We start from the raw sequence: 25,357 nt of genomic DNA on the forward strand, positions 1-25,357 counted from the left end.
TACTAAAATATTACTATTAATCCATAACCTTTCCTTTTTTGTTTGTCCCTAAGATCTCATATTAATATCAATGTTACAATATAAAGCATGGTATAACTTTTAAAGTCCCACAGTTTTTAAAAATTCAGTCTCTTTAAAGAACCTAAAGTTTCACTGAGTGGTGGTGGTGCACACCTTTAATCCCAGCACTCAGGAGACAGAGGCAGATGAATCTCTGCAAGTTCAATGCCAGCCTGGTCTATAATGTGAGTTCCAGGACAGCTAGGGCTACACAGAGAAACCCTGTCTTGAAAAACAAAAACAAAAACAAAACAGAACAAACAAAAAAGTGTCCAAAGTTTCTCTGAAACTCCAAAGTTTGGGCTACTTTAAAATCACAAGCAAGTTACATATTTCTTATTCTAAGAGGTAAGAATCAGGGCACAGCCACAACCAAATCAGAGCAAAATCAAAGTTTAACAGTGGAAATTAAATCCTGTCTCAGGTCTCATATCTGGAACTGACTGAGATCTTGGTCTGGGCAGCCCCACTTCTCTGGGTCTGCCAGCCACGGCATACACAGCTCTAGTCATTTACTCTGATAACGTATTGCTGTTAACACCATCAGAAAGCTCAATAGCAAGTTAAGACACAATCGAAGTTTTAAAAGGGAAAAGGCAAGAATAGAAATTTTCAAAAAGAGGCATACTGATAGCCAAAATATTTGTAAAAATCATTAAAATCATTATTAGGAAAATATACATTAAAATCACAGTGAGATTTTACTTCTCTGAGAATACAATAACATCAAAAAGACAAAGGATGGCATGTGTTGATAGGGATGTGGAGAAAAGATAAAATTGCTGTAGATGCAAAGCAGAACAGCCAGTGCAGAAAACAGAGTGGTTGTTCCCTATGAAGTGAGGGATACATCTACCACCTAAACCAGAAACCACGTTACTGAGTGCAAAGGAAAATGGAGTAGTCATGTTGAAAACAGGTGTGGGAGTCCCACGGTTATCACAGCAATATTTGCAATAGCTAAGACTCAAAGCACCATTGACAGATGAGCAGTGGAAGAAAAAGTGACATTTGAACAGAACAGAGTGTTTTTTATTGTAAGAAAAAATTTTGACATTTGCAGCAATATGGCTGAAATTACAAAACTTTATGTTAAGTGAAACGAGACAGACATTGAACAAACACTGTGTAATCCACAAACATGAAATACTCCAAAAGTTGATATCTAAGAAATAAAAAGTAGAACATCAGTTACTACAGAGTGAGAAGAAAAGAAGTTGATAGTTACTTTTACACAGAACAATTCTATTGTTGGTTTCATTATAGGGTCGTTATAGCTAAAAATAATGTGCTACATTTTACTAAATAGCTAGAGGCAGGGATTCTGAATAATCTTGCCAGAAAAAAATAAATATTTGCGATAGATATGCTAATTACACTGATTTGATAATACAATATATACATCTACTGAAGCTCTACACCACAACGGATACTTAGAAATATTACAGATCAATTATAAATAAATTTTAGTGCAGAAGCCCACACCCCACAAAACAGAATTTATCATCTCATTAGGGAAAGTGAAAACTACCCATTGAAATGGAAAATTCCCTTGTAAGAGGAAATGGAAGGAGGAGACACGAGATGAAGTGAGTAAACGAAGCCTGAGGAGTGGAATGGCTGCTGAAGAGATGTAGCTGGAGATGGAACTGGAGAGTCTGAGTAACCAGAGAGAACCAGGAAATAACAAAAGCATGGCTCTTCCTAAATCGAGAGTCACAGCTGCAGCCCTGGACAAGTGTGCTCAGTCCACACGTGCAGAGGAAGGGAAACAGCATCGCCTTGACTCTCATTTCTCTCAAAGGAGCCAAGGAACTCTTTCTTTTCCTTTTCTTCTATTTCTTTTTCCCATTTTTCTTTTTCATTTCCTCAGAATTTCCTATATAGGCCAGGTTTGTCTCAACCCTACTCTGTGGTTCAGACTATCAAAAAAAAAAAAAAAACATAATTCTTATACCCCAGACACTCTGGTACTGTGATTACTAAATATGCCATGACAACTGACAACAAACACACAAACTATGACTAGTTCTGCCCCATCTATTTATTATATACAATCACTGGTGTCTGTTTCACAAAACCATGGATGTGAGTGGTCCCATTTGGTCCTCACAACAACCCTGTGAGGTAGTCAAGAAGCATCACATCTCTAGAACACAGAAGATAGCGTTCATGGTGGCAGGAATGATACCCAAGCCCAAGTCTTCTGTGTCCTAATGCAGGATGCCTTCCACTTTAAGATGAAGCAAGCTCAAGGGTGATGAGCAAACAGGCTCCCTGCTTAGGACAGCTGACTACTCTCTGGGCTTGCAAACACGGTTCATTTAGACTCGAGAACTCCTGCCTGTGCTCAGGGAGCCAACACACTAGGTCTGGGTTAAAATCGGCATCAGAAGGATGAAGAGGACAGAACAAGAACATCTTGAATGAGGGTTGCTGCTTGATTCTCACTGGACCAAGTCAGAGGTTCTAACTTTGATCAGGAGAAGAGAAGCCATTCAGAGGATCTTCTCATCTAACAATTTATTGATCCCTTCACAAATCCTCTTGAGACTTGACCTGCAGTTTCCATGCGGACCATAGAGAGTGGAAAGGAACTCCACATCAGCAAAGTGGTTGAAGACATGGTTTATGCGCCCATGGGTTCTGGGTGTCAAATGGCGTTGCACCAGCTCATGGACCAGGTCCTTGCACTCATGCAGCAGCTTGGAGAGCACGTTTGTATCAAAGGTGTATTCTACTTCATAGAAACTGACCATGGTCATGGCAGTCTGGTTCAGCTTCTTCCGGAGTTTCTCCACAATCATAACCTCCTCCTGACTGAACTGTTTGTTCCGGTAGAGGATGCCGATTTTGATTGCCACCTTGATCAGATCTTTCATGATCTTGTGGGCCTCCTTCTTGTTATGGGTGTGTTCTTCGGTGACTTTGTACAGCTCATCAAAGATCTCACTGCTGGTGTCATCGATCAGCATGTTGGCTACAGTTTTGCTGGCTATTTTGCTCAGGATCTTCTTCTGGGCTTGAAGGGCAAGACTCTTCGAGCTAAACACACTAGGACCTATGGTAACGAAATAAACAAATGCAGGAATGAGAACTTTTATAGTTTTTGCAAGTGAAACACAGCTAGTTGAACTTACATCTTTAGAACAAAAACTAAAGTCTATACCCACAATCCCCTAAATGAACTCTACCCCAGATTCCCCCAAGTGCTTAGATTATAGGTATGCGTCACCATACCCTGCTCACTAACATTTTTATTAGTTTTAAATTACATTTATTTGTGGTATGTGTGTGAGCACATGTGTGGGCATGTCTGTTGTGGTCACAGGACAGTTTGTGGGTCTCAAGGATTAGACTCAGTTTAACAGGTTTGGTGGCAAGCACCTTTACAACTGAATCCATCTCACCAGCCCTCACCACTGTTCTTGGCAGCACTAGGAAAGACACTTTATGGAGAAACAGACATCAACAATGCCAAACCACCAGCTGCCTGCCCTCTCCACATGGGCCTGTTCCTTCTGAGAATTTCCTAAATGGCACTCATGCTCATCCCTCTGTGGACGTGGCTTCCTCTCTTCCAGACAAGATCTTACCATTTCAGACCTACTCCCTACATAAGACCTCTCTGACTTCACTACTTACCAAAGATTTCCCTACAGCCACTGGCACTATGGAAACTATTCAGTTCTGCAACTTACATAAGAGAAAATTATTGCATGGTGCCCAGAACGTAGTCAATTTCCAGGGACAATATGGACAAGTTGATCATGGACACTGTTTTTTTCCTCTGAGTCTTGGGATCCATGTTTTATTGAATCTAAGATATACTATTTTCACTTTCAAGATCTTGGAAATTGTGGTGTATTCCAGACGCTACGCAGCTGTTGTATGTGGTTATTATTACCTGTATGTACAACTTATACAATAGACGCCAGAAATTTGGGAGAAGTCAAAAGAACTCTGTTAAGAAATGATACCCAACCAATGTTTATTTGCTTGTTATTTATTTAGTTGTTCATTTTTATTTCTGAGATGCGGTCTCACAGGGGTGGGGATTTAGCTTAGTGGGAGGGCACTTCCTTATCAAGTACAAGGCCCTGGGCATGGTTGACAGCAACAGAAAAACAAAAAAAAGACAAAAAAAATCACAAAGACTCAGGGTCTCATTATTGTAACCCAGGTTGGTCTGGAACTTTTGTAGCATACGCTAGATTTGAACTCAAGATCCTCCTGCCTCTGCCTCCTAAGTGTTGGGGTTACAGACATGTGTCTCTATGCCCAGGTCACTAATTCTCAAGGGCACAGAAGGGAAATACAAACATCAACAAATGACAAATCAAACATACCTTGTATAACTAGCACACTGAATGAAACTTAGGAAAACCACAGCCAACTTATTTTGCTTCTTCTCCACTTTGTGAATAAAGGAGAGCACACGTGTTTTTGAACCCTACAACACTATGTCTACACAAGTCTGTTTTGAATTTGTTGAAATACTTTGCAGAGTCTACAACTGATCTATGTAGCCCAAGCTGGCTTTGACCTTGCAATACTCCCACTTCTACCCCTTTGATGCTGGGATTATCAGAATGGGCCAGCATGCTTGGCTCACCCACAGAACTTTAATTTCATATACACTCTTAATGCTTGAAAACACCTGATTAACCCATCATAATTATCTACAACCAAGGTGTATAAGTAAATTGAAATTTACGGAAGCTTCTGGTGACAATAAACCTCCACAGATTGGTATTTTTTTTCTGTCGAGCCACAGTGCTCACACAGGGTTGAATATTTGTTAATCTTTAAAAAATAAAGTTTTATGAGAAATACATCTCTAAATGACATTTGGAAGAGTGGTTTAAGGTAGTTTGATTAAAAGATGCATCATCAATGTGAGTTTTAGATTGGCTCTTTGTCGGTCTGGGAAGGTTCTCCACCCCAGAGCTATAAATTCTTTTAATCTCCCTAGGAGGAAACACCATGATTGACCAATAGAAAGAAGGAAGGAAGATCACCATGCCTTGGCCTCATCTATCATATAGATTGGTAGAATCCTATATCATAGGATTGGTAGAAGTAAAATCAAGACAATGGGGACAACAGAACACTTTTATAGCTCCCAGAGCTCTATGGGGAGGAGATACAAAATGCTACTAATGATTTAAGAGAGTGTGAATCCGAAGGCATAGTCCTATTCAGGTATGTTTTGTACACGGAGATTTTGGCTTTTCTATCCATACTTTTTCTGTATTAGCATTCTATAGAGGAAGCATATTGGTAATATACCAGGAAGAGACACTGTAGGCTAGACAGAAGAACATGGATCAAGTTTTGGGAACCAAAGTCAGGGGTAAAGATGATTAGGAAAGCAAACTTCACTATGGTTAGTGGGAAACACTAAAATATCCAGAATAGGTATTGACACAATTTTGTTTTTCATTCCTATATGCATGCCTTAGGAAAGTGCTTTTGGCCAGGGATAGTTTTCTTCATTATCTCTGAACAAAAGCTTCCATTATCTAGTCATTAAGGATAAGGGGTAATTTATGATGCCTGAGGATTTATGACTGCAGTGTGACAGTGGGAGTGAAGTAGTCTAGAGAGACAGAACACCAAAGATGCTCTCTGTGGACACTTGTGTGGGAAAGACCTGGAGCCACACAGGGTTGCTGCTTTAAAAACAGTGTTCAGCCAGAGCACAAGTTACGCTTCCATATTTCCAGAAACATGAAGCTCTCCCAGATGGTGAAATGGCACACCAATAGTGACAAACAGCAGCAAAGACTCATCAAGCTTGGTGAGTGGGCAGGAAAGAGGGAGAGGAGCATCGTGAGAATAAGGTAATAATCTTTGGGAGAGAGGCAAGGTAAATGAGGGTTCGAAAAGACATCAGACTTTGAGCTGTCACCAGGGCCCAGAAAAGTGTTCTTGAGCGTCACCAGGATGTGGGGGTGGAGGAGCCAGAACAGCTATTCTATCCTCCTCCTCCTCCTCCTCCCCCTCTCCTTCCTCCTCCTCCTCTTCCTCCTCCTCCTCACAGGACTCTAATTCTCTACCTTTGTTACTTTTCTAGAAAGCAAGTGGAAAACTTGAACATAGTACAGAGAGACATATTAACATTATACAATGGAGGCTTGTTTGTAAGAGCAAGCAAATAACATCACTTCATTTCTATTGACAGCTCAAGATGACAGCAGGGGGAAAATTAACTGCAAATGTTAAGTAGAAGTTATAAATGGACATGGCATCCGGATGGAAGCAGAGTGTGTTGTTTAGGGAGACCATCTGTCAAGATGGGGAATCAAGTGGACAAGGATGGGGGGGGGCGGCACAAGACCATGGCCGTGGAGAAGGCAAGAGCCAGGTGGAGAAGCTCAGAGAAGTGAATGTTTCTGGTCACCAGTCACTTTTATGTCAGTCCAGGGGATAGGGAACATGAAGGCATTTTGAGTGGGGCATGCTCATAAAGAACTCTGAGCTTTAACTTCCTTCTGCAGTGAGTTCAGCAAGTGTCTGCCTGCAAGACACAAAACCAAAGACGGAGGGCTATGCTCTTAGCGTGCAAGCACATATGAGCAGAGGACAGAAGGGGCTGATGACTATTCTCCTTGTGGCAAGAGCTCTTCCACAGACACATCTTACAAGTAAAAGCAACGGTTTAACATGATCTGATAAGAAATTAGCCATAAAGCCGGGCATGACGGTTCATTGTAATTGTAGCACTGGGAGGCCATTTTGGAGGGTGGGACTTGATTGGGGCCTCCCCACCCCAATACCTACCATTGGAGGTGAAATGAAGAGGCTTTGGCAGAGACAACTGTCAAAGTTTTCAGCTTATTGTTTAATCTTTTCTTATCCACCCCAGCCAACCACCAACCTATCCTGAGCAACGTATAACTCAACTGGTGAGTCTGTCCTTGAGGCAGAATGCACCATGTTTTGATCATTACAGTCCTGCAAGAGAAGACCTGGCTGCTCCAGCTCATAGAGTAAGAAACAGGCACAGTGGACAGCAGCATTCAGAGACATGTGGTTAGTCAGCGGCAGAGTTCCAGGGCTCAAGTTCACAAAACTCTAGACAAAGCCTGCAGCCTTTGCCTTTGTACTCCAGGGCCCTGCCTATCTGCCTGCCTGTCTGCTTTCCTGTCTGTCTGTCTGCCACTACACTACCTGCTATTGTACTCCTGGGCCCTACCTGCCTGCCTGCCTGCCTGTCACAATGCTACTTGCTATGATGGTTGCACACTTACCTCTGAAACAGTAAGCTAGCCTCCCATTAAATACTTTCTTCTATAGGTTGCTTTGGTCATGGTGTCTCTTCACAGCAACAGAGCAGTGACTACAAAATCTCCTGAATGCTTGTGACTTATTACTTATGTGGCATATTAAATGGATCTCAATTTAAATCTCCATCTATCCGGGAAAGCTAACACTCATCATTTAATACAAAAAGGACAGCATTATGACAGAATAACACATTTACCAGAATTTGAAGATAGATACAGTTTTTGTTTTTTGATAGAATCATGTCTGTCTTAACAAAGTTATGTGTGGATTTTGTTTTTCTTGTTGATTTTATAGCTAGCTCTGAAAAGTAAATGAGAATCTGATCACTTTCCTTTACCAGAACTATCTGAAGCAGGTATTTGTGAAGTTATTAGAAACTGAATCATTTTCAACTTGGTGAGTTAATTCTGACAATCTGAGAGAGATTTTTATACCACAGAAGAGCAGTCATCAGTAAAGCCAGTGTCCACTTACACAATTCCTTTAAACAACGCCTCTCCTTGCAGGGGAGTCTTGCTCACTGAATCCTTTTTGCATATAACTGATCATATTCATGGGGCAATTCTATGATGTACACAACAGCAGCAGCATTTTACACTCAGGGAAGCCAAGGCAAGGGAAAGTAAGGTTACTTTTCTAAATCCACCATGCAGGAGATAACAGAGCTGGGTTCTGTGGTCCTCCCCACTGCCCTGCTCTTCACCCCACACTAAACACACATTTCAGTACATATTAAACTCCCATGCATGAGTGGTAAACCAATTAGTTTAAATGCTTTTTTGAATTACTGCCCACTTTAAAATAAAGATTGATCAGGTTTTATCTCCCTCAGGGGAATTAATTTTTCAAAAACTGCAGCTGGAGAGATGGCTCAGTGGTTAAGAGTGATTGCTGCCCTATCATGAGGACTAGACTTCAGACCCCCATTCCCTCATCAGGTACTCACAAACACCTATAACTCCAACTCCAACAAACCAGACACCCTCTCCTGGCCTCCATGGGCACATGCATGCTCTCACACAGACATGCACATACGTACATATACAAACAGCACAACACATCTTTAAACCCACCAAGCATTACAAATATATATATATATATATATATATATATATATATATATGTGTGTGTGTGTGTGTGTGTGTGTGTGTGTGTGTGTGTGTGTGTGTGTGTGAAGAAAATATAACATTTATACGGCCAATACACAGAAAAAAAAAAACCCAGTTCTTTTTAAATTTTTTGTTTTTTTAATTTAAATTAGAAACAAGTTTCTTTTACATGTCAATCTCAGTTCCCTCTCCCTCCCCTCCTCCCCTGCCCCCCACCAACCCCCCAATCCCAACCCCTTTCTGCTCCCCAGGGATGGTGAGGCCTTCCATGGGGGTTCTTCAAAGTCTGTCATATCATTTGGAGCAGGGCCTAGGCCCTCCCCAGTGTGTCTAGGCTGAGAGAGTATCCCTCTATGAGGAGAGGGTTCCCAATGGTCATTTGTGAACTAGGGGTAAATACTAATCCACTACCAGTGGCCCCACAGATTGTCCAGACCTCCATACTGACTTCCTCCATCAGGGGGGTGTGGAACAGTCCTATGTTGGTTTCCCAGCTATCAGTCTGGGGTCCATGAGCAACCCTTTGTTCAGATCAGCTGTTTCTGTGGGTTTCTCCAGCTTGGTCTTGACCCCTTTGCTCATCACTCCTTCCTCTCTGCAACTGGATTCCGGAGGCCAGGTCAGTGTTTAGCTGTGGGTGTCTGCTTCTGCTTCCATCAGCTACTGGATGACGACATTAGGATGGCATATAAGGTAGTCATCAATCTCATTATCGGAGAAGGGCATTTAAGGTAGCCTCTTGACTATTGTTTAGCTTGTTATTGTTTACATTGTAGATCTCTGGACACTTCCCTATGTTACTATAAATCTTCCTGTCAAAAGCCGCCTGAGCCCCACTGCCACGTGTGAGCTTTACGACAGCAGCCTGCCCGAGTTAGGCCCAAATGAATACACAGAGAGACTTGTATTAGTTACAATGCTGCTTGGCCAATGACTAGGATTCTCATCTGTTAGCTCAGTCTCAATTATCATACATCTATATATTTTATAAGACTTATCTTATCAGACGCCTTATTGGCGTCCCTCCTAGCTGGTGGATCACATCATGCCACTGGAGCAGGAGCCGAGGGGAAAAGAGGGTCCTTCCTGTTTCTCTTTCGCTTAAATATGAGTCTCCTTGCTATGTCACTTCCTGCCTGGATCAGCACTTCTCTACTACATTTCCCAGAATCCTCTTTGACTCTTAGTTCCATCTAACTTGCTGTCTCATTGGCCTAACAGTATTTTATTCAATAATCAGTAAGATAATCATACACAGTAGTACATTCCCCATCATCCCTAGTGCCAGAATTCTCTTTAAACCTATTATGGCTCCCTCTATGATGGTATCCCTTTTCTTGCTCTCCTCCGTTCCCCCCCTGACAAAATCTTCCTGCTCCCTCCTGTCCTCCTTTCCCCTCCCCTTCTCCCCTTCTCTTTCTTCTAACTCCCTCTCCTCTCCCCCCATGATCTCCTTTAGCTTTGTAGATCTTGTCCATTTCCTCTTCTCTGGGGGGTCATGTGTGTCTCTCTTAGGGTCCTCCTTCTTTCCTAGCTTCTCTGGCGTGTGGATTGTAGGCTGCTGCTTCTTTACTGTAGATCTAAAATCCATATATGAGTTCCTTTCACATTTTTAAAGTGTATTGTTATCGAGTATATGTGATGTACGGTTGTGTACATGTGCCAGAGCCTACATATAGAGGTCAGAGGACAATTTTGTGTAGTCTGTTCTCTCCTCCACCTTTATGTAAATTCTGGAGATTTAACTCCGGTCATTGTGAGGCAAGCACTTTGCCTGGCAAGCCATCTGACCAGCCCAAGAAAAGTTCTTAATATTTTGACCTCCAAGACACAGGGATGTCTGAGCCTAGACACATGGGGGGTGGGCCTAGGCCCTATCCCAAAGGATATGACAGACTCTGAAGGCCCTCTATGGAAGGCCTCATCCTCCCTGGGGAGCAGAAAGGGTATGGGGTAGGTAGGGTGTTAGGTAGCGGGGTCAGGGGAGGAGGAGAGGCAGAGGGAACTGAGATTGACAAGTAAAATAATCTTGTTTCTAGTTTAAATAAAAAATGGAGAGAAAGAAAAAAAAGAAGTAAAAACCTTTCAAACCTTGACTTCCACACATGGGCCCCTCCATGCATATTCACAGTAATAAAAAAATAATAAAATTAAATATAATTAACACAAAAAGACAGAGGGATGTGACATTCTTATTGTTTTCAACTTCTCTCCCACTACTCTCCCCTCGAGTCTAATGGACTCTAGAGACTGATCTCTAGTTTTTATAGAAGAGGAATTAATTCTAAACTTTTAATAAAAGGTGTCACATAAACGCCTTAGAAACATTTCATTTAATATCATGCTTTCAAGATTTACCTATTATGAATATGTCTGCATATTGCCAGACCCTCAAATTCATTCCACCTCCTGTACACATACAGCAGTCTGTCATATCCTACATCTAGAAAGTGCCTGGCAAGCCCTGGAGGAAGTGATGCCAACTGCTCTCTCTCCAAGGAGACCACACGAATTTTCACTCCCAGCAGTAGTGAGTTCCTGAGGTTACACTTCCTCACCAATAGTCCACCTTTTAATTTTTTGTCCATGTGAACAGTTCAAAAACTGGTATTTTGTTTTAACACACATCATTCTCAGCCAATGGTATGCAGAAGATTAAATGTTAACATATACCAGCCAATCATTCCCTTGATTTTTTAAATCTGACTTTAAAACTGCCTTACCTGCCAAACCAAGTCTCATACATTTTCTAGAATGTTGATATTCTATTTTTCACATTTAGGTCTTCAACCCACCTGGAGGATATCTGTGCATATCCAATGAGGTTTGGATTATTTGTTTCCACACAATTTATTCTTTTGGTTAAATATATCATCCTTTCTGCTACTGATTTGTCAAAGGTCTCATTTTTTTTCATATCAACTTTCCATATTTAATGGACATATTTCTGAATTTTTAGTGTAGTCTTTCGTTGTTGGTATATTTCAATAACAATACCACACCTTAATTGCTAACACAGTGGATAAGTAACCCAATTTATTCTGCTTAGAAACTGTCTTGATTATTATTTTCCGATATGAAGATTCAAATCATTTCTCAAATTTTATGGGGAAAATTTCTCTATTAGAACTAACAACAGAGTTCAGCAAGCTAAGTCACTTGGAGAAACATACAGAAGAACCCAACCAGTAACAGCCATTTAACTAACTGTAAGAAAGGGCTAGCGAGATGGCTGTGCAAGCTGATGGCCTGAGTTTAGTCTCCAGAAGCCACGTGGAAGGGGAGAAGTAGGAAGTTGTTCTCTGACCTCTGCACATGTGCTGTGATACATACAACCCCCCCATGCACTCACACACATACAATAATAACCAAGAAAGGTACTATAAACTACATCAAAGGCTATTTGGTGAATAAAACTTGCAGACATTTTGTAAGCATGATCAGAGGGCAGAGAAGATCCCACCAAATGGTGAGAGAATGGTGTTTAATGGATATGAGGTTTCCAAATCAAAGATGACTTCACCTCTACTTCTCCCAGTAACTTAGCTTGCTGAGCTCTGCAGTAAATTCTAGTAGATTTTATGCAGCATCTCTTGGATATTGTAATGTAGCCAAAGTTGCCCACACAAATGTGTCATCTTCTCCTTGTGTTTTCTTATTTGTTTTTTATTGCCTTACTATAATGGTGAGAACACCCACCAGTGGGATCTTGGGAAATAAGAATTATTTGTCATTTCTGTCTAATTCCTAACTTCAAAAGGATTACCTCTACATTTTCCCCATAAAATATGTTGTCTGCTGTGGTTTTCATGTAGTTTTTACAGTTTTGCAGAACAAAGAAAGTCATAAATCAAGGCAAGTTTCAAATAGAGACGGGTACAGTGAGATGAAGGGAGCTATTTTATAGGCACAGGATGCTATATGATGGAATTCTCAGCTCTTAGATTGGTGGAAGCTAGTGTTCTTCTAAGTTAACTGATAAAAATGGTAATTCATTATGTAAAAAAAGAGCTCTTAAAGATACATATGAGTTAAATGAGATACTTAAAAAGAAAATTAAAAGTCCTTTTAGAGTTAATATTGAAACAGGATAAATTCTTTCTTTTTTTGATGCAAACAGCATGAGGCTTTATCATAGTTGTTTAACGAGCTAACCCCATGTTAGCTCGGGCCTTCCATCCATCCACCGTGGTGGATGGCTAGGATAGACAGCTTGAAGTGTCTGCATAGAGATCTTATAGGGCAGCGTAAGGGGAGTGTCTAGGGGTACTCACAGGCTCAGGATTGGTGTGCCTTCAGGCTTGGAGGGCTTGCCCTGTGTTGATTGGTCAACTGGTTGTTATGGCCTAGAGGCCCTTCCAGGGTGGTTGCTATGCTCTGTGCATCATTGCTGTGCACTTGTCCGTAAAGCACACCCAGAGCTGTAAAGCATAGCATCACCAGCTAACTTCTGATTGGTTCCTTGCCACGAGGCAGGCATCTGACCAAGGCAAGGTCAGACAAGCACGTGTTCAGCTGTTATGGCTGCTGAAATGGGGAGCTGGTCCCTTCATTCCCCCATTTTTTAAAGTTCCAATCATGGAATTGCTATCTCTCTAGCATCCCCCATGTAAGGGAGTTCCTTTTTACTTAGCATTTTAACCAGGGAAAATGGGCGACGTATTCATTCCCATGCTACTTCCTGCTGACTTTGGGGCGAAGTTGGGGACCCAAGAAGGCTGAAATGCTAGTCAAAAGCAAAAATGGGAATTTAGGCAATGGGGATTCCATCAGGAGCTTCCAGTTGGCAGATTCTGTTGCAGAGACAGGGGGTGTCCATGAAACAGGATAAATTCTAAAGTTACTGTGTATTCATCTTTCTGTGGCATCATTTGTCCCAGAGTTCTCCTTGGGCAGCTTTTTGTACTCACAGCAAAGCATATTTATTACACAAACCAGTCCTGAACTTCCTTCCAGCCTTAAAGCCCCAAATCTCAGCTTGACAGCACAGAGGTCCCTACAGATTAGGGGAACTCTTCAGGCTGTTAAATCAAATGAAGCTATGTCTTCAGACCCTCAACGATATTCCTGGGGATTGATGCTGAGATCCATCTTCAAGTTTCTTGGTGAGTTTCCCTGTGTTATCTGACTGGTTGATCCTGTGAAATGTGGATCCTGTATTCCTTTGCTTCTTCTCTTTTAACAAACCCAGAGAGACATCAGAAAGACAGGTAGAGAGATGGGGAAAGCTTTTCTACGGGCCCAAGATGCTGTCTGATGACAGTTCTGACACAGAGGTGGGCAAGGAATGGCTGTTCTGGAGGGCTAAAACTAGCCCAAGCTCACATAGCTAGCTTTTGGACCTGTGACAGTCCTGTCTCTCCACAGCACTGACATTTTAATCAGCCAATTGGTCTCTACAGACACAGCTTCTCCAGGAGATTTTGTTCACACTTCCCCGTGTTGGACAATGTACTTTGTGTGTGCAAGGGTCACATATTATTTATTAAGGTCCATCATAGCTAGGAAGACTCATTCCCAGGATCTGATGCAAATGAGATTGAGTAGTGGACAAGGCAGCAGTCTTTAGGAAAGAGGAAAGGCCATTAAGAAAGAAACCCTCAGGTCATACAAAAACTATTAGCCACTATGGTTTGGATTGGAATTATTTTTATACCCACTGCATCTGGCAAAGCATTTATATGTGATGGCTTACTATACCTAAAATTAAGTAATCAAGAACACAGTTTGGCCTAATGGAGTCAAGTTTACAGATGAATTAAACATAAAATTTATATATTTTTAATAAGATTGACTATATAGTTCTCCCTATACTTATAGTTACTTGTAATCTATGAACTATCTTACTTATATTTAAATGGCTAGATATGGGACTTTTGAGGAAGTCACTACTATAGAATTATCTTTTTATTAAATACAAATACTGTTTAATTAATTTTTAAGCAAGGCTAATTATATTAAGGTATAAGATGTCTTTTGTATAGTTTGGATAAGAAGAATTAACTGAAACCTTTAGGTATCTCTAGCAGAGTAAATGGAGTTAAAGTTTAACTTAAAACCCAGATATTTTTGCTTTATCCAAATATACTGACTTATATAAACAATGAAAACACTGGAATCTTTCAAACATTAGTTTCAGATAAGGTTTAGAGTAAGCAAACAGTCATAACAAAAGGTATAATCAAAAGGCAGGACATGACATTTTCATTTGTAGCATCATTAAAACCAAGACTAGTATTTTACCAATTAGAAATATACTAGATGGAGTATCAGATATCATAAACAATTTTAAAATCTAATTATAAAGAATATTTAAGAAATATAAAAGGTTGCAGGGCAGTGGTGGCACACGCCTTTAATCCCAGCACTTGGGTGACAGAGGCAGGCAGATCTCTGAGTTCGAGGCCAGCTTGGTCTACAGAGAAGTTCCAGAACAGCCAGAGATGTTACACAGTGAAACTCTGTCTCGGGAAAATAAAAAGAAACATAAAAGCTGAGAAAACTGTTTAGTTACTCAGAGCGCTTGCTATCAGTGGTTAAAGATAAGAACATCCAACATTTTCGAAGTTTACATGAAGGTACTCTCAGATGATGTGGGAAGTTTGCAGCCTCCTAGGAGTGGGTTGGAAGTATCTGGCACAGTCTTCATCTGTAAATCAGAAAGGGGTCTTTGATGTGATGTCTTTTTTTTTTCTTTTAGTTGATATAATCATCTGTTTTTCATACTTAGAAGTCTCTGTAACTAGTTTAAACTTAGTTAACATAACTAAAAGTCTTTTGTACAATACTGTGTGTTATTGGTTTATCTAATAGACCAGATTTTATAAACAGATTTAAACATTTGTCCATTACAGCAAGTTTTACAATCACTATATGACTTAATAGGATTATTCTAAGGAGGCATTGCTCTTTAAGCAGATTTTTTTTTTATCTTAAGGCAATGACTGGCTATTCAAAAAGAAAAAGCTTTTTTGTCCAATAAGAAAACATAATTTAATCACAACTCTTAAATGTCCATTTAGTAAAAGGATGCTAAGAACAATTCAATATTTAAGAAAAGATTACTATAGAAAAGCAAGCATTAATTTTATCTCAGGGCATTAAATTAACCTTCAAAAATTTTATAGCCTTTATATTATTTTTAACTTAGTTACAAGCATATTTATTTTTACATAGCTGTTTATAATATACTTTAATCTTAATATTATTATTACAAAAGTTTATTATTTTTTATTAAAACATTATTACAAAATTTAGAAAACAATTTTAATAAGGTAATTTTAAATGAAGAAGTCACTAGACAGAACAAAACAAAACATATGGTGTCTTAGCTATCCAATAATTATAAACAAAAGTACATATTAGTTCTTATTTCCTTAATCAAACTTAAACTAGTTATTTGTTAAAGATTTAAGGTATAACATATAGCTTGAAATGGATTTTTGTTAGAAAAATTATTTCTTTTTATTGTTTCTGAAGCACCAAAAGTAGGATTAGGCATTCAGAGCAGGATAATATTTGACATTTATTATTATTATACAATAATATAAAAATAGACATGAGTATTTTTTAAATATATATATCACTATGGTGTAACATATTATGATGATCTGTAAACTCTAAGATGTCTGCACAAGCTTCAAAGTAGGTTTTCAAAATGATAATTTAAAAATACTTGGAGTTTGCTCTTGCATAGGCTTGGCTAAAATAAGGGTTTTAAAAATCCCATTCTTTGTTTGTTTTTAAAGAGGCAGTAACGGTCAAAACTATCCTTAAAATCATTAAGATGTGTGTGTATTTATACATATACACACATACAGCATATCTAAACACACAGACATGAGCTAGCCCTCTAACCTGTGGAATAAATAGTCCAGAATCTCAGGGCAGGGCAACTGTCAATAGGAAGAACACAGCCTGCAGAAGGAACAATCACCTCTTCAAGCTAACTTACATCCTCAAGCAATGGGAGGGGCCATGCTGCAGAACAGAAGTGGGATGCCGGCTGAGAAGAGAACATCTTGACCAGAATTATAGGATTATGTGTATCTTGTCACTAAAAGCCGTTTCAAATTTTTTAAATTTAAAAACTCTTGATAATTGTTCCAAGGACAATTAGGACCATCCGTCATCTCTATTTGTTTTAGCTGTATGTCACATTGATTAAATATACTTTTTGTCTTTTATCATATTGATTTATTTCAATTTTCATTTACTATAGCCAAAATGAAGTCAAACCAAGTTAGTTTACATGAGCACTTACTTTCAAATCAATTTTGACAGTACGTACATTATATAAAAATAAAACATAACCTAATACAGACAGTTTATGTTTGTAACAATACATAAGATATATTTCAATAAACCAACATTTTCAACAAAATTGTGTTGGGATTTTATTTTCTATAATCTTCATTATGAAAAGGAGAAGACAGAGATCTTCAGTAAACATACGTCTCTATTAATTTATATGTAGTCCAACCATAATAAAAACTTTAATTTAAGTTTTAGGCTAATTATATTTTAGGGTACTGGAGAAATGGCTCAGCAGTTAAGAGTGCTGGCTGTTCTTCCAGAGGTCCTGAGTTCAATTCCCAGCAACCACACAGTGGCTCACAACCATCTGATATTCTCTTCTGGCATGCAGGCATACATATAGACAGAGCACTTATTAAAAAAGAATATTTTTGAAAAAATCTTATTAATTCATGTACCTGGTATATAAATGAAGATTGATTTTGGACGGAAATCCTTATCAAAATCTCTCTATATATAATAAAGTTTTATGAAACATTTAACATTCCCAAAGATCATTTTAATAGGTTTTGAGACTTTTAGCATACTTAAATATATAAATAGTATGTATTTATCAGGCTTTAATATATGATCATAATATTGAAATTTGAATCTGCATATGCAATTTAGTTGGGCATACCAAAAAATAATTTTAGTACATAATAAAAATTAATTTTAAAAAGAGAACTGAGGTGGCCACAGTGTTTTAAAAAAATCTTTGACAGAAACAATATATGAAAACAACCAAAAATATACAAAACTAGTTATCATAGGTACATGACACAACCACATGATATTAGATCACCCACTTTAGAAACAGAATGTTTATCCTGTTTCTTTAAGTTGTGAGAAAGGCTTAGTTTAGCAACAGAGGGCCAAAAGGTGATGTCTGTCCTACAGACTCAAGATAAGCCATCTCTCTTTCTCTCTAGCTGAGGGGGACAGTGAGTTTGGTCTTTCTTTCTTTCTTTCTTTCTTTCTTTCTTTCTTTCTTTCTTTCTTTCTTTCTTTCTTTCTTGTGTGTGTGTGTGTGTGTGTGTGTGTGTGTGTGTGTGTGTGTGTGTGTGTGTGTGCGCGCGTGCGTGCATGTTCCAGGCTGATTTCTAGCAGGTAACTTGGAGGTCACAACTTGTGTCAAGCACATCTGGCCACCCTTCCACAACAAGCCAATTAGATGAGCCAAATTAAAAGTAGAAAGCAGAAGAAATATTTATGCAAGGTGGTCACGTTGGGAAGGGGTGACAGAGATGGAGCAAACCTCTCAAGCCCACATTTAGGGTCCTGAAGTAAGAAAAAAGTTTAAAAAAGAGGGCCAAAGATACACACATCTGCACATCTGATCAGTCCTGGTCCAGGTCCAGCTACACCCACCATCACCTCATCATTATCTGGTTTTAGTCTCGCCTGTGAAATGGTCTCACCAGCTGCTGGAATTGTTTGCAATCTCTTTCAGAGAGACTACTTGCCCCTTTGGCTGTAGCCCCTTCTTTTTCCCAGAATGCGATCCCCAGGGAACTCCATTATCCTTGGGGCCCATTTTCTCATCAGTCTGAAAGACTTTAGGATCTTTATACACCTGGAAGGAGCAGAGATCAGTTTTACCAAGCTGCTCCCCAGAAAATCCATGCATCACTACATATGACCTGGAGCAGAAGATGGATGTGTCTAGGAAATGTCTATTTTTTGTGTCAGTGGCTCTTCAATATTTAGTGGGCTTGTTAGAAGAGCAGAAGCAAAGGGATGCAGGACCCACATTTCACAGGATCGACCCATCAAGTAACACAAGGAAACTCACCAAGAAGCTTGAAGATGAATGCCCCGGAAAATTGTTGCGGGTCTGCAGACATTTGATTTAACGGCCCAATGAGTTCCCCTAATCTGTAGGGACCTCAGTGGGGCCAAATTGAGATTTGGAGCTTTAAAGCAGGAAAGAATTTCAGAACTGGTTGTGTAATAAAGATGCTGTGCTGTGAACACAAAAAGCTGCCCAAGGAAAACTCTGGGACAAGTGATGTCACAGAAAGAAGCAACAGAAAAAAGGCGAATTATGCATTTGAGAAGGAAAGTCAGGAGACAAAGTCAAACGATAACAAAGCAAAACATTTCAAAGACACTGAAAACCAATACAAACAACACAAACACCAAATGCCTTCAAAGTTCCAAAGTACCATCTTCAGAGATCCAAAAGCAAGCAAATCAGCCAAACAAACAAATCAAACCAAATATTTACACCAAAATGTTTTCAAAGAAAAAAAAAAACTGATTAGATTTCTTAAACCAAATACATTGGAAGTATTGGCTTAAGGTGTCTGTCAAAGTAGAATCCTTGTTAGCCATCTCAGAATAAACAAAATGGACTCTGAGCCAAACCAAGGGAGGCCCTGGGCCCTGGAAAGAAAGCACAACACACTTGGGGAAGTAGCACCAGATGGTCCAGACTCGATGGGTCCACGAAGACACCTGGCTTCCTTCTGTCCAGGAGGTTCCTCCAGTGACAAGTAAATCATTCTCAAGTCACATGTTGTGGCACCATAGTTGTCAACCCAAACAGCACAGCTCTTGTTTTAGAGGGAACATGAGTTTATTCTGGAGGCATTTTGAGTGACCATGGCCCTGGGGACATAGATTTAGTTTACCTCAAATTCCATGTTCCCTGCTGTGGGTTTCTGACGGACAACACCAGGTTAAAAAAATCTTCATTCTTCTCCTTATTCTACCAAGGCTCTTTGCTTTTAACTGCAAATACATACCTGACTTATTAAACACTTTCTTTGTGTCTGTTGAGATTGTTCATATCATAATACATGATTTGAGTGATCATAAATTATGGTGACATTTTGCATAACAAATAAAGCTCTCCTGAAGATCAGAGTGCAGAGCTACACCACTAGTTAGCCACAGAGGCCAGGCAGTGGTGGCACACACCTTTAATCCCAGTACTTGGGAGTCACATGCCTTTAATCCCAGCACTAGGGAGGTGGAGACAGGAGTGATATGACTGGGCAGAGAGAGGAATCTAAGGTGGGAGGAGACAGGAACCCATCATTCAGTCTGAGGATTCCTAGACACAGGAACCTCCATTTGGTCTGAGGGTTTGGTAGAGGTAAGAACTAGTGACTGGCTGCTCTGCTTCTCTGATCTTTCATCATCAATCCCTGTGTCTGATTCTGGGCTTTTATTATTCAGACCAATTAGAATTTGAGCTATAATAAACGTTTTAAACATAAATCACCCTTGTATTTCCCATAATAAGCATTACCTGGTCTGATGTGTGTAGTTAATATGCTGATGAATTCTATCAGTAAATTTAGTATTTGACATTTTCCTGGAACAAACTCCAGAGAAAATAAATTAAAGCCTGAGGAGGTGGGAATTTAAGCTCATAAAACGAAGATCCTGAAAGATTTCATAATCTGATTAATCCAGCAACATGTAAAACCCCAGTTTAATACACACACACACACACACACACACACACACACACACACACACACACCTGAAAATTGAACCAGAGCAGTTGGAACACATGCAGGAGAAGGAGAAGACAGAAGGGAGACAATCTTGTAGACAACCGTGCATCTTATTTAACAATCTAGTTTATTTTTTTTAAGAAAAACATGAATTTAGTTTCATTCAACAACTGAATACGGAACAGCAGGAAAAGGGACACTTGTAACACGCTGCTTATGAGAGAACCCTTGTGTATATGCTGTAGTAAAATTGGAACTGGAGGAAAGCCACATTGGAATAATCACAGTCATCACAGTCAACACCAGACTTAAGGACTGACAGCACTGAGGGGTGTAGTTCACAGATGATCATTCAAGGAGTCTGAGGTTGGGATCCTGGACTTTGTAGACTGGCTCGAAGGCCTGACCCATCCACATCTCTGTGGCGGTAGAAGCTGCCCTTCTAAATGGAATCCTCCTTCTATTTGTTTCTAGGACAATAAGTGGTCCAGAAAAATATTTGCAGACTTTATACAAATATTTATAAAATAGTACCAATGAAAGGATCATGCAGCTGAATTACCAGGTAGTCTTTCAGGGACACCATGGAGTCAAAATGCCAGGGGTGGCCATGGAGTCACTCCTCAAAGATGAGGAACATGGACTGTTGATCCAACTCGGGAATAGAGACAAGCAATAGAAGCGACTTCCTGTCCCCCTGATAAGATCCCACCCCCAATTCTCCTGGGTGACAATCTCTTCATATTCCTGGTTTCTCAGTCTGCTAAACAGGACAGTAAAGCAGTCCAGAGTATTCTGTGCTCTCAGTTTGATAGTGATCCCTTCAGAATCAACCATTGAGTTTTCACCCACAAAGCCTATCACTGGGCACATACCAAATATGAGTGTTCCTGTGGAGTGGGTCAGCAGCTGTCCTTCACTCAAAGGCTGACTGGTCCTGTCCAGACTCCCCCTTCTTCTGTTGTCTTTAGACATGGGGTACTGCCTCCTCCTTTGAAAACCCTGGGACATTTACTTCAGAGCCTACAGCGTTGCTCTTCTATGGCTTCCCTCCAGAGGGCCTTCTTCCATCTTTTCTGGGGCTCTTGACTCCCCCAGCAGACCTCAGTGTATGCCAACCACAGAACAAGCAGCTGGCAGGATCTCTCCTAAAGACTCTTCCTGTGTCAGCCTCAGCACCCACAGACTAAGCCACAGACAGTCAGTTCTGCCAGCCTGACCTGAGTAAGCTGTCCTGGGCTGTCTACTCGGGCTCTGTAGAAACTTCAGCTCTGGTTCCTCCCATTAGACTCCACTATACAGTGAATCCCTTTCTCCCCTATCAAAGTTCATGTTTTCCCCAGACTCACCACAACTGCACTGTGTATCTTCTCCACAGACTCACAAAGGTCCAGCTACCCTTCTTACACTCCCCTGCATAGGGCCTAGTCAGGGAATTCCCATTGGCTTTCATTTATTTGTTCCTTGGCAGTTAGTTCCAAGACGGGTATCCCTGACACATGGCAAACATTTAATAAACTTAAACCTCAAAAATTAAATAATGACCAGTCAGCACAAGAAGATACTCAAAGAGGAGCAGTCTTGTACTTCCCCCATTTTCACTCCAAATTCAACAGTTACGGCTGTTGTCAGAACCATACATGGCCTTTTAAAAATACAATTGTCAAATACAATTTAATTGTTAAAACCAATTGTTTTTCTTTTTTATTAATTGTACATTTGATGGCTGTGCTGATCAAATCCAGCCTTATTTTATCATCCCTGCTTCGAACTTCTAGCACTTGATATTCTAGTAAGGTGGACTTGAAATTCATGTATGAGACACAGCGTGTAGCACTTGCCTTTATGAACCTGGCATATTTCACTTAACACGATGTCTTATAGTTCCATCTATTCTGCTACTAATGACAGAATTCTATTCTTTTTATGGGTGAAAATTACTCCATATACATATATACAAGTGTGTGTGTGTGTGTGTGTGTGTGTGTGTGTGTGTGTGTGTGTGTGTGTGTGTACACATTACATTTTCTCTATCCATTCATCAGTTGATGGTTACCTAGGCTGATTCTTAGGCTACCACTATGAAAACATGAGTATCCAGGTATCTCTGGCATGTTGGCTTCATTTCTATTGGATATATACATAGAAGTTAGATAGTTGGATGAGGCAGTGGATCTATTTTTAGAATTTCTTTTATATGTTTGGGTGTTCTGCCTGCATGCATGTCTGTGCACCAAGTATGTGTAGGGCCTGGATCCCCTGGGATTGGAATTATAGAGTCATCATGTGGGTGCTAAGAATGAACCCAGGTCCTCTGGAAGAGCAGCAAATCTTCCTAACCATAAACCATCTCTCCAGCTCCTATTTTTCAAAATTCTTAAGGAACTTCCATAAACTTTCCCAGTGTCTATAGTGACTTTTGCATTCCTGCCATTAGTGTATGAGAATTCATTCTTTATCACATTCTTGCCAGTATTTTTTATTTTGAACTTTTTTAAACCACCATTCTAATTGTGTGGATGGTTTCTCATTATAGTTTTGATTTGCATTTCTCTAATGGCTAATGATATTGAACACTTCTTTCTTATATTTGTTGGCCAATTGGACAGTCTTTTAATTGTCCATGTGGGGTGTCTGAAGCACAGACACACATTGCTTGTCACAATGTGTGAGCACAGAATGCTACAGGTATTAATGGGCAGGTCTTCTAACTACCACGTAGTCCAGGACAAGAAACTCCAAGAGCTCCCCCAAATAGGTTTTTCAATCTTTGACTGACCTGGCTGCCAGCAGCATGTAACCCTCCTTAGGATTAGGGTCTCTGCTTTCATCACCCCAGCTCTCCAGGTTCTTCACAGATTTATGCAGATTCCCAGGCATGGTTCATCCAGGACTCTGAGCTAGTGGCCTATCTTCTGTTCACTCTGTACATCTCCAAGCTCTTGACCTGGCATCATACTCTCACATATACCATGACCTTTCATACCAGGGTCCCCCCCTCTGACTCTGCTCATTCTGTCCCCTGTGCTAGGGCATCCTATTCCCTTCTCAGCACAATTCCCACTCAACCACAAGGGCTCCACTTGAAGGACCTCAGACTCCTGAGAATTTTTTTCCTGCTATTCTCTGCCGTTAGGCATTGATCATCCACCACCTGGACGAACAACTTTATCCCCCACCAGTCTAAACTCCTGGAGAGCAGAAATCAAGGTTCGTGCACCCGACAGCCACAGCCAGGACTTAAAACAGAGTAAGCTACCATCACGTGAATGGTTGTCTTCCCAGTTCTGATGCATATTAAAATTCACATTACGAACAGTAGTGATAACCTGGAGCTGGCATATACTTGGGATACTGAAGTCTACTTCCTCCTCCAGGGTTCAGAGGTCCCTGAATTGTGCTCCTTATCCAGTGAGGAGGTTGTAGCTGTCACATTGCTCTCTAGGCTGATAAGCTAGGCTTTTTAAAGATTTCAAATAATGCAGGTATATCATTTCAAAGTCAAACCAATCTACAAAACATCTCTTGACCTGTCTCTGATGATGGCTCCTTAGAGACAAACCACTTCAGGCTACTTCAGCTGTTTCCATGACTAATGGCCTCCACTATTTAAATTGCATGCTTATACTTTTAGTTCTTGGTTTTATTTGCTTTTAACCTCAGACTACAGAAGGTGGAAATTTCATTGTCTTTCCTATTCATTTTTCTGTTTACCTTCTAATTCGGTTCCCTGTCAACATTTGGTTAAATCACACTTTGGCAGTTATAGTATTATGATTTAGATAACATTCATAGCTTAGTCAGGATGTTCTATGACTTCTGTGACGACATTTCCTCTCTTACTCATCTTGTTTTCCCAAGGAGTTAACACACTTGTCTATCTTTTGGTTTATTTCCTATCCATCTAGAGCTAAACTCCCCCCCACACACACACACTCAAATTCCTAAGAGATACGAAGTTCTCTGTAAGTCAACAAGTCAACTACTTGGCCACTTCTCCTTTTTTCTTGGATGCCTCTCTGGGAGTCTTGAGCACATTTTCCTCTGTACCTGACATCTTCCTCCCCTTCCACCACTTCTTCTTGGCTCTGTCTTAGTTCTCAGAATCATGGCTTCTCTTTTTTAATTTACTTCCTGCTCTATTTGTTAGTTTTTCATCTCTGTGACAAACTATTGGGGAGAAACAACACAGGGAAGGAAGGGTTTATTTCAGCCCAGAGGATTAGTCCAGAGTTGTGTGGCCCCAGGAACTTGGGAAGAACATCATGGCAGCCAGGGCACGGAGAGGGTAATGAACAGGCCGTTCATCTAAGGGCAGAGAAGAAGCAAAGAGAAAGGAAAGGGCAGAGCAAGACAAACCTAAGGACACGCCCTCGATGATTTATTTCATCTGCCTAGGCCCTACCTCCTAACATTTCCAGAGCCTCCAAAAACAGTGCTACCAGCACAGGACCAAATATCCAACACATGAGGAGATGCAACACTGTAGGAGACATATTATTCCACATAAACCACAATAGGCACTTTGTCCAGAATAGATGACAACAAACACCTTAAGAAGCCAGAGAACAAAGGGTCAAAAGGCAAAATATAAAATTTTATGTAGGTTTTTAAATAAACACAAAAAAAGACACACAAAAAGAGGTAGAAATCACTGTGCCTGAGGAGCCAGTTGGTTGGTTCCTAAACTCTGGAAGCTCCCCCACGAAGCGGGTTGTGGAGAGTTCCTTTGTTTCTGAGAGCTAGTAAGTGTCACGATGACTTTATTTCATCTTCACACTTGATGGATGGTTTAACTGGGTCCAGAGTTCTATGAAAATTCATTTACCCTGAGCTTGCAAAGGATTTACAACCATTGCCACCTAGCACTCAAGTTCATGTTCTTAAAAACTACTGCAGTGCTCCAGTTCTGTTTTTATTCTATGGTGGGTTAAGATTATGATTTCAGAACCAGTCTCTAGAGCTGGTCATTGCACTTGGAGTTTCTACTCCTTCTCCTCTCTTTCTTCTGGAGGGCTTATGGGGTTGTGTAGGAACCCATGGTCAAGAAAATGGGATGGCCAAAGATGCTGTAGGGGAAAAGGAGCCAATACATCTACAGCAATCCAAAGATTTGGAAGTCTGGGGCTG

The 25,357-nt window shown here is 40.3% G+C and overlaps 1 protein-coding gene across 1 annotated transcript in view; it reads right to left on the reverse strand.

Moving 5' to 3' along the window:
* Positions 1 to 2,558: 2,558 nt before the first annotated feature.
* The window catches only part of Tnfaip8l3 (TNF alpha induced protein 8 like 3), a 36,832-nt gene continuing 14,033 nt past the window's right edge, over positions 2,559 to 25,357 (reverse strand). The window contains exon 2 of the mRNA XM_027415074.2: positions 2,559 to 3,121. Within this exon, the coding sequence (XP_027270875.1) occupies positions 2,559 to 3,121 (563 nt within the window). The remainder of the gene's footprint in view (positions 3,122 to 25,357) is intronic.

The sequence above is a fragment of the Cricetulus griseus genome, chromosome 4, assembly GCF_003668045.3.
Source record: "Cricetulus griseus strain 17A/GY chromosome 4, alternate assembly CriGri-PICRH-1.0, whole genome shotgun sequence".
Taxonomy (NCBI): domain Eukaryota; kingdom Metazoa; phylum Chordata; class Mammalia; order Rodentia; family Cricetidae; genus Cricetulus; species Cricetulus griseus.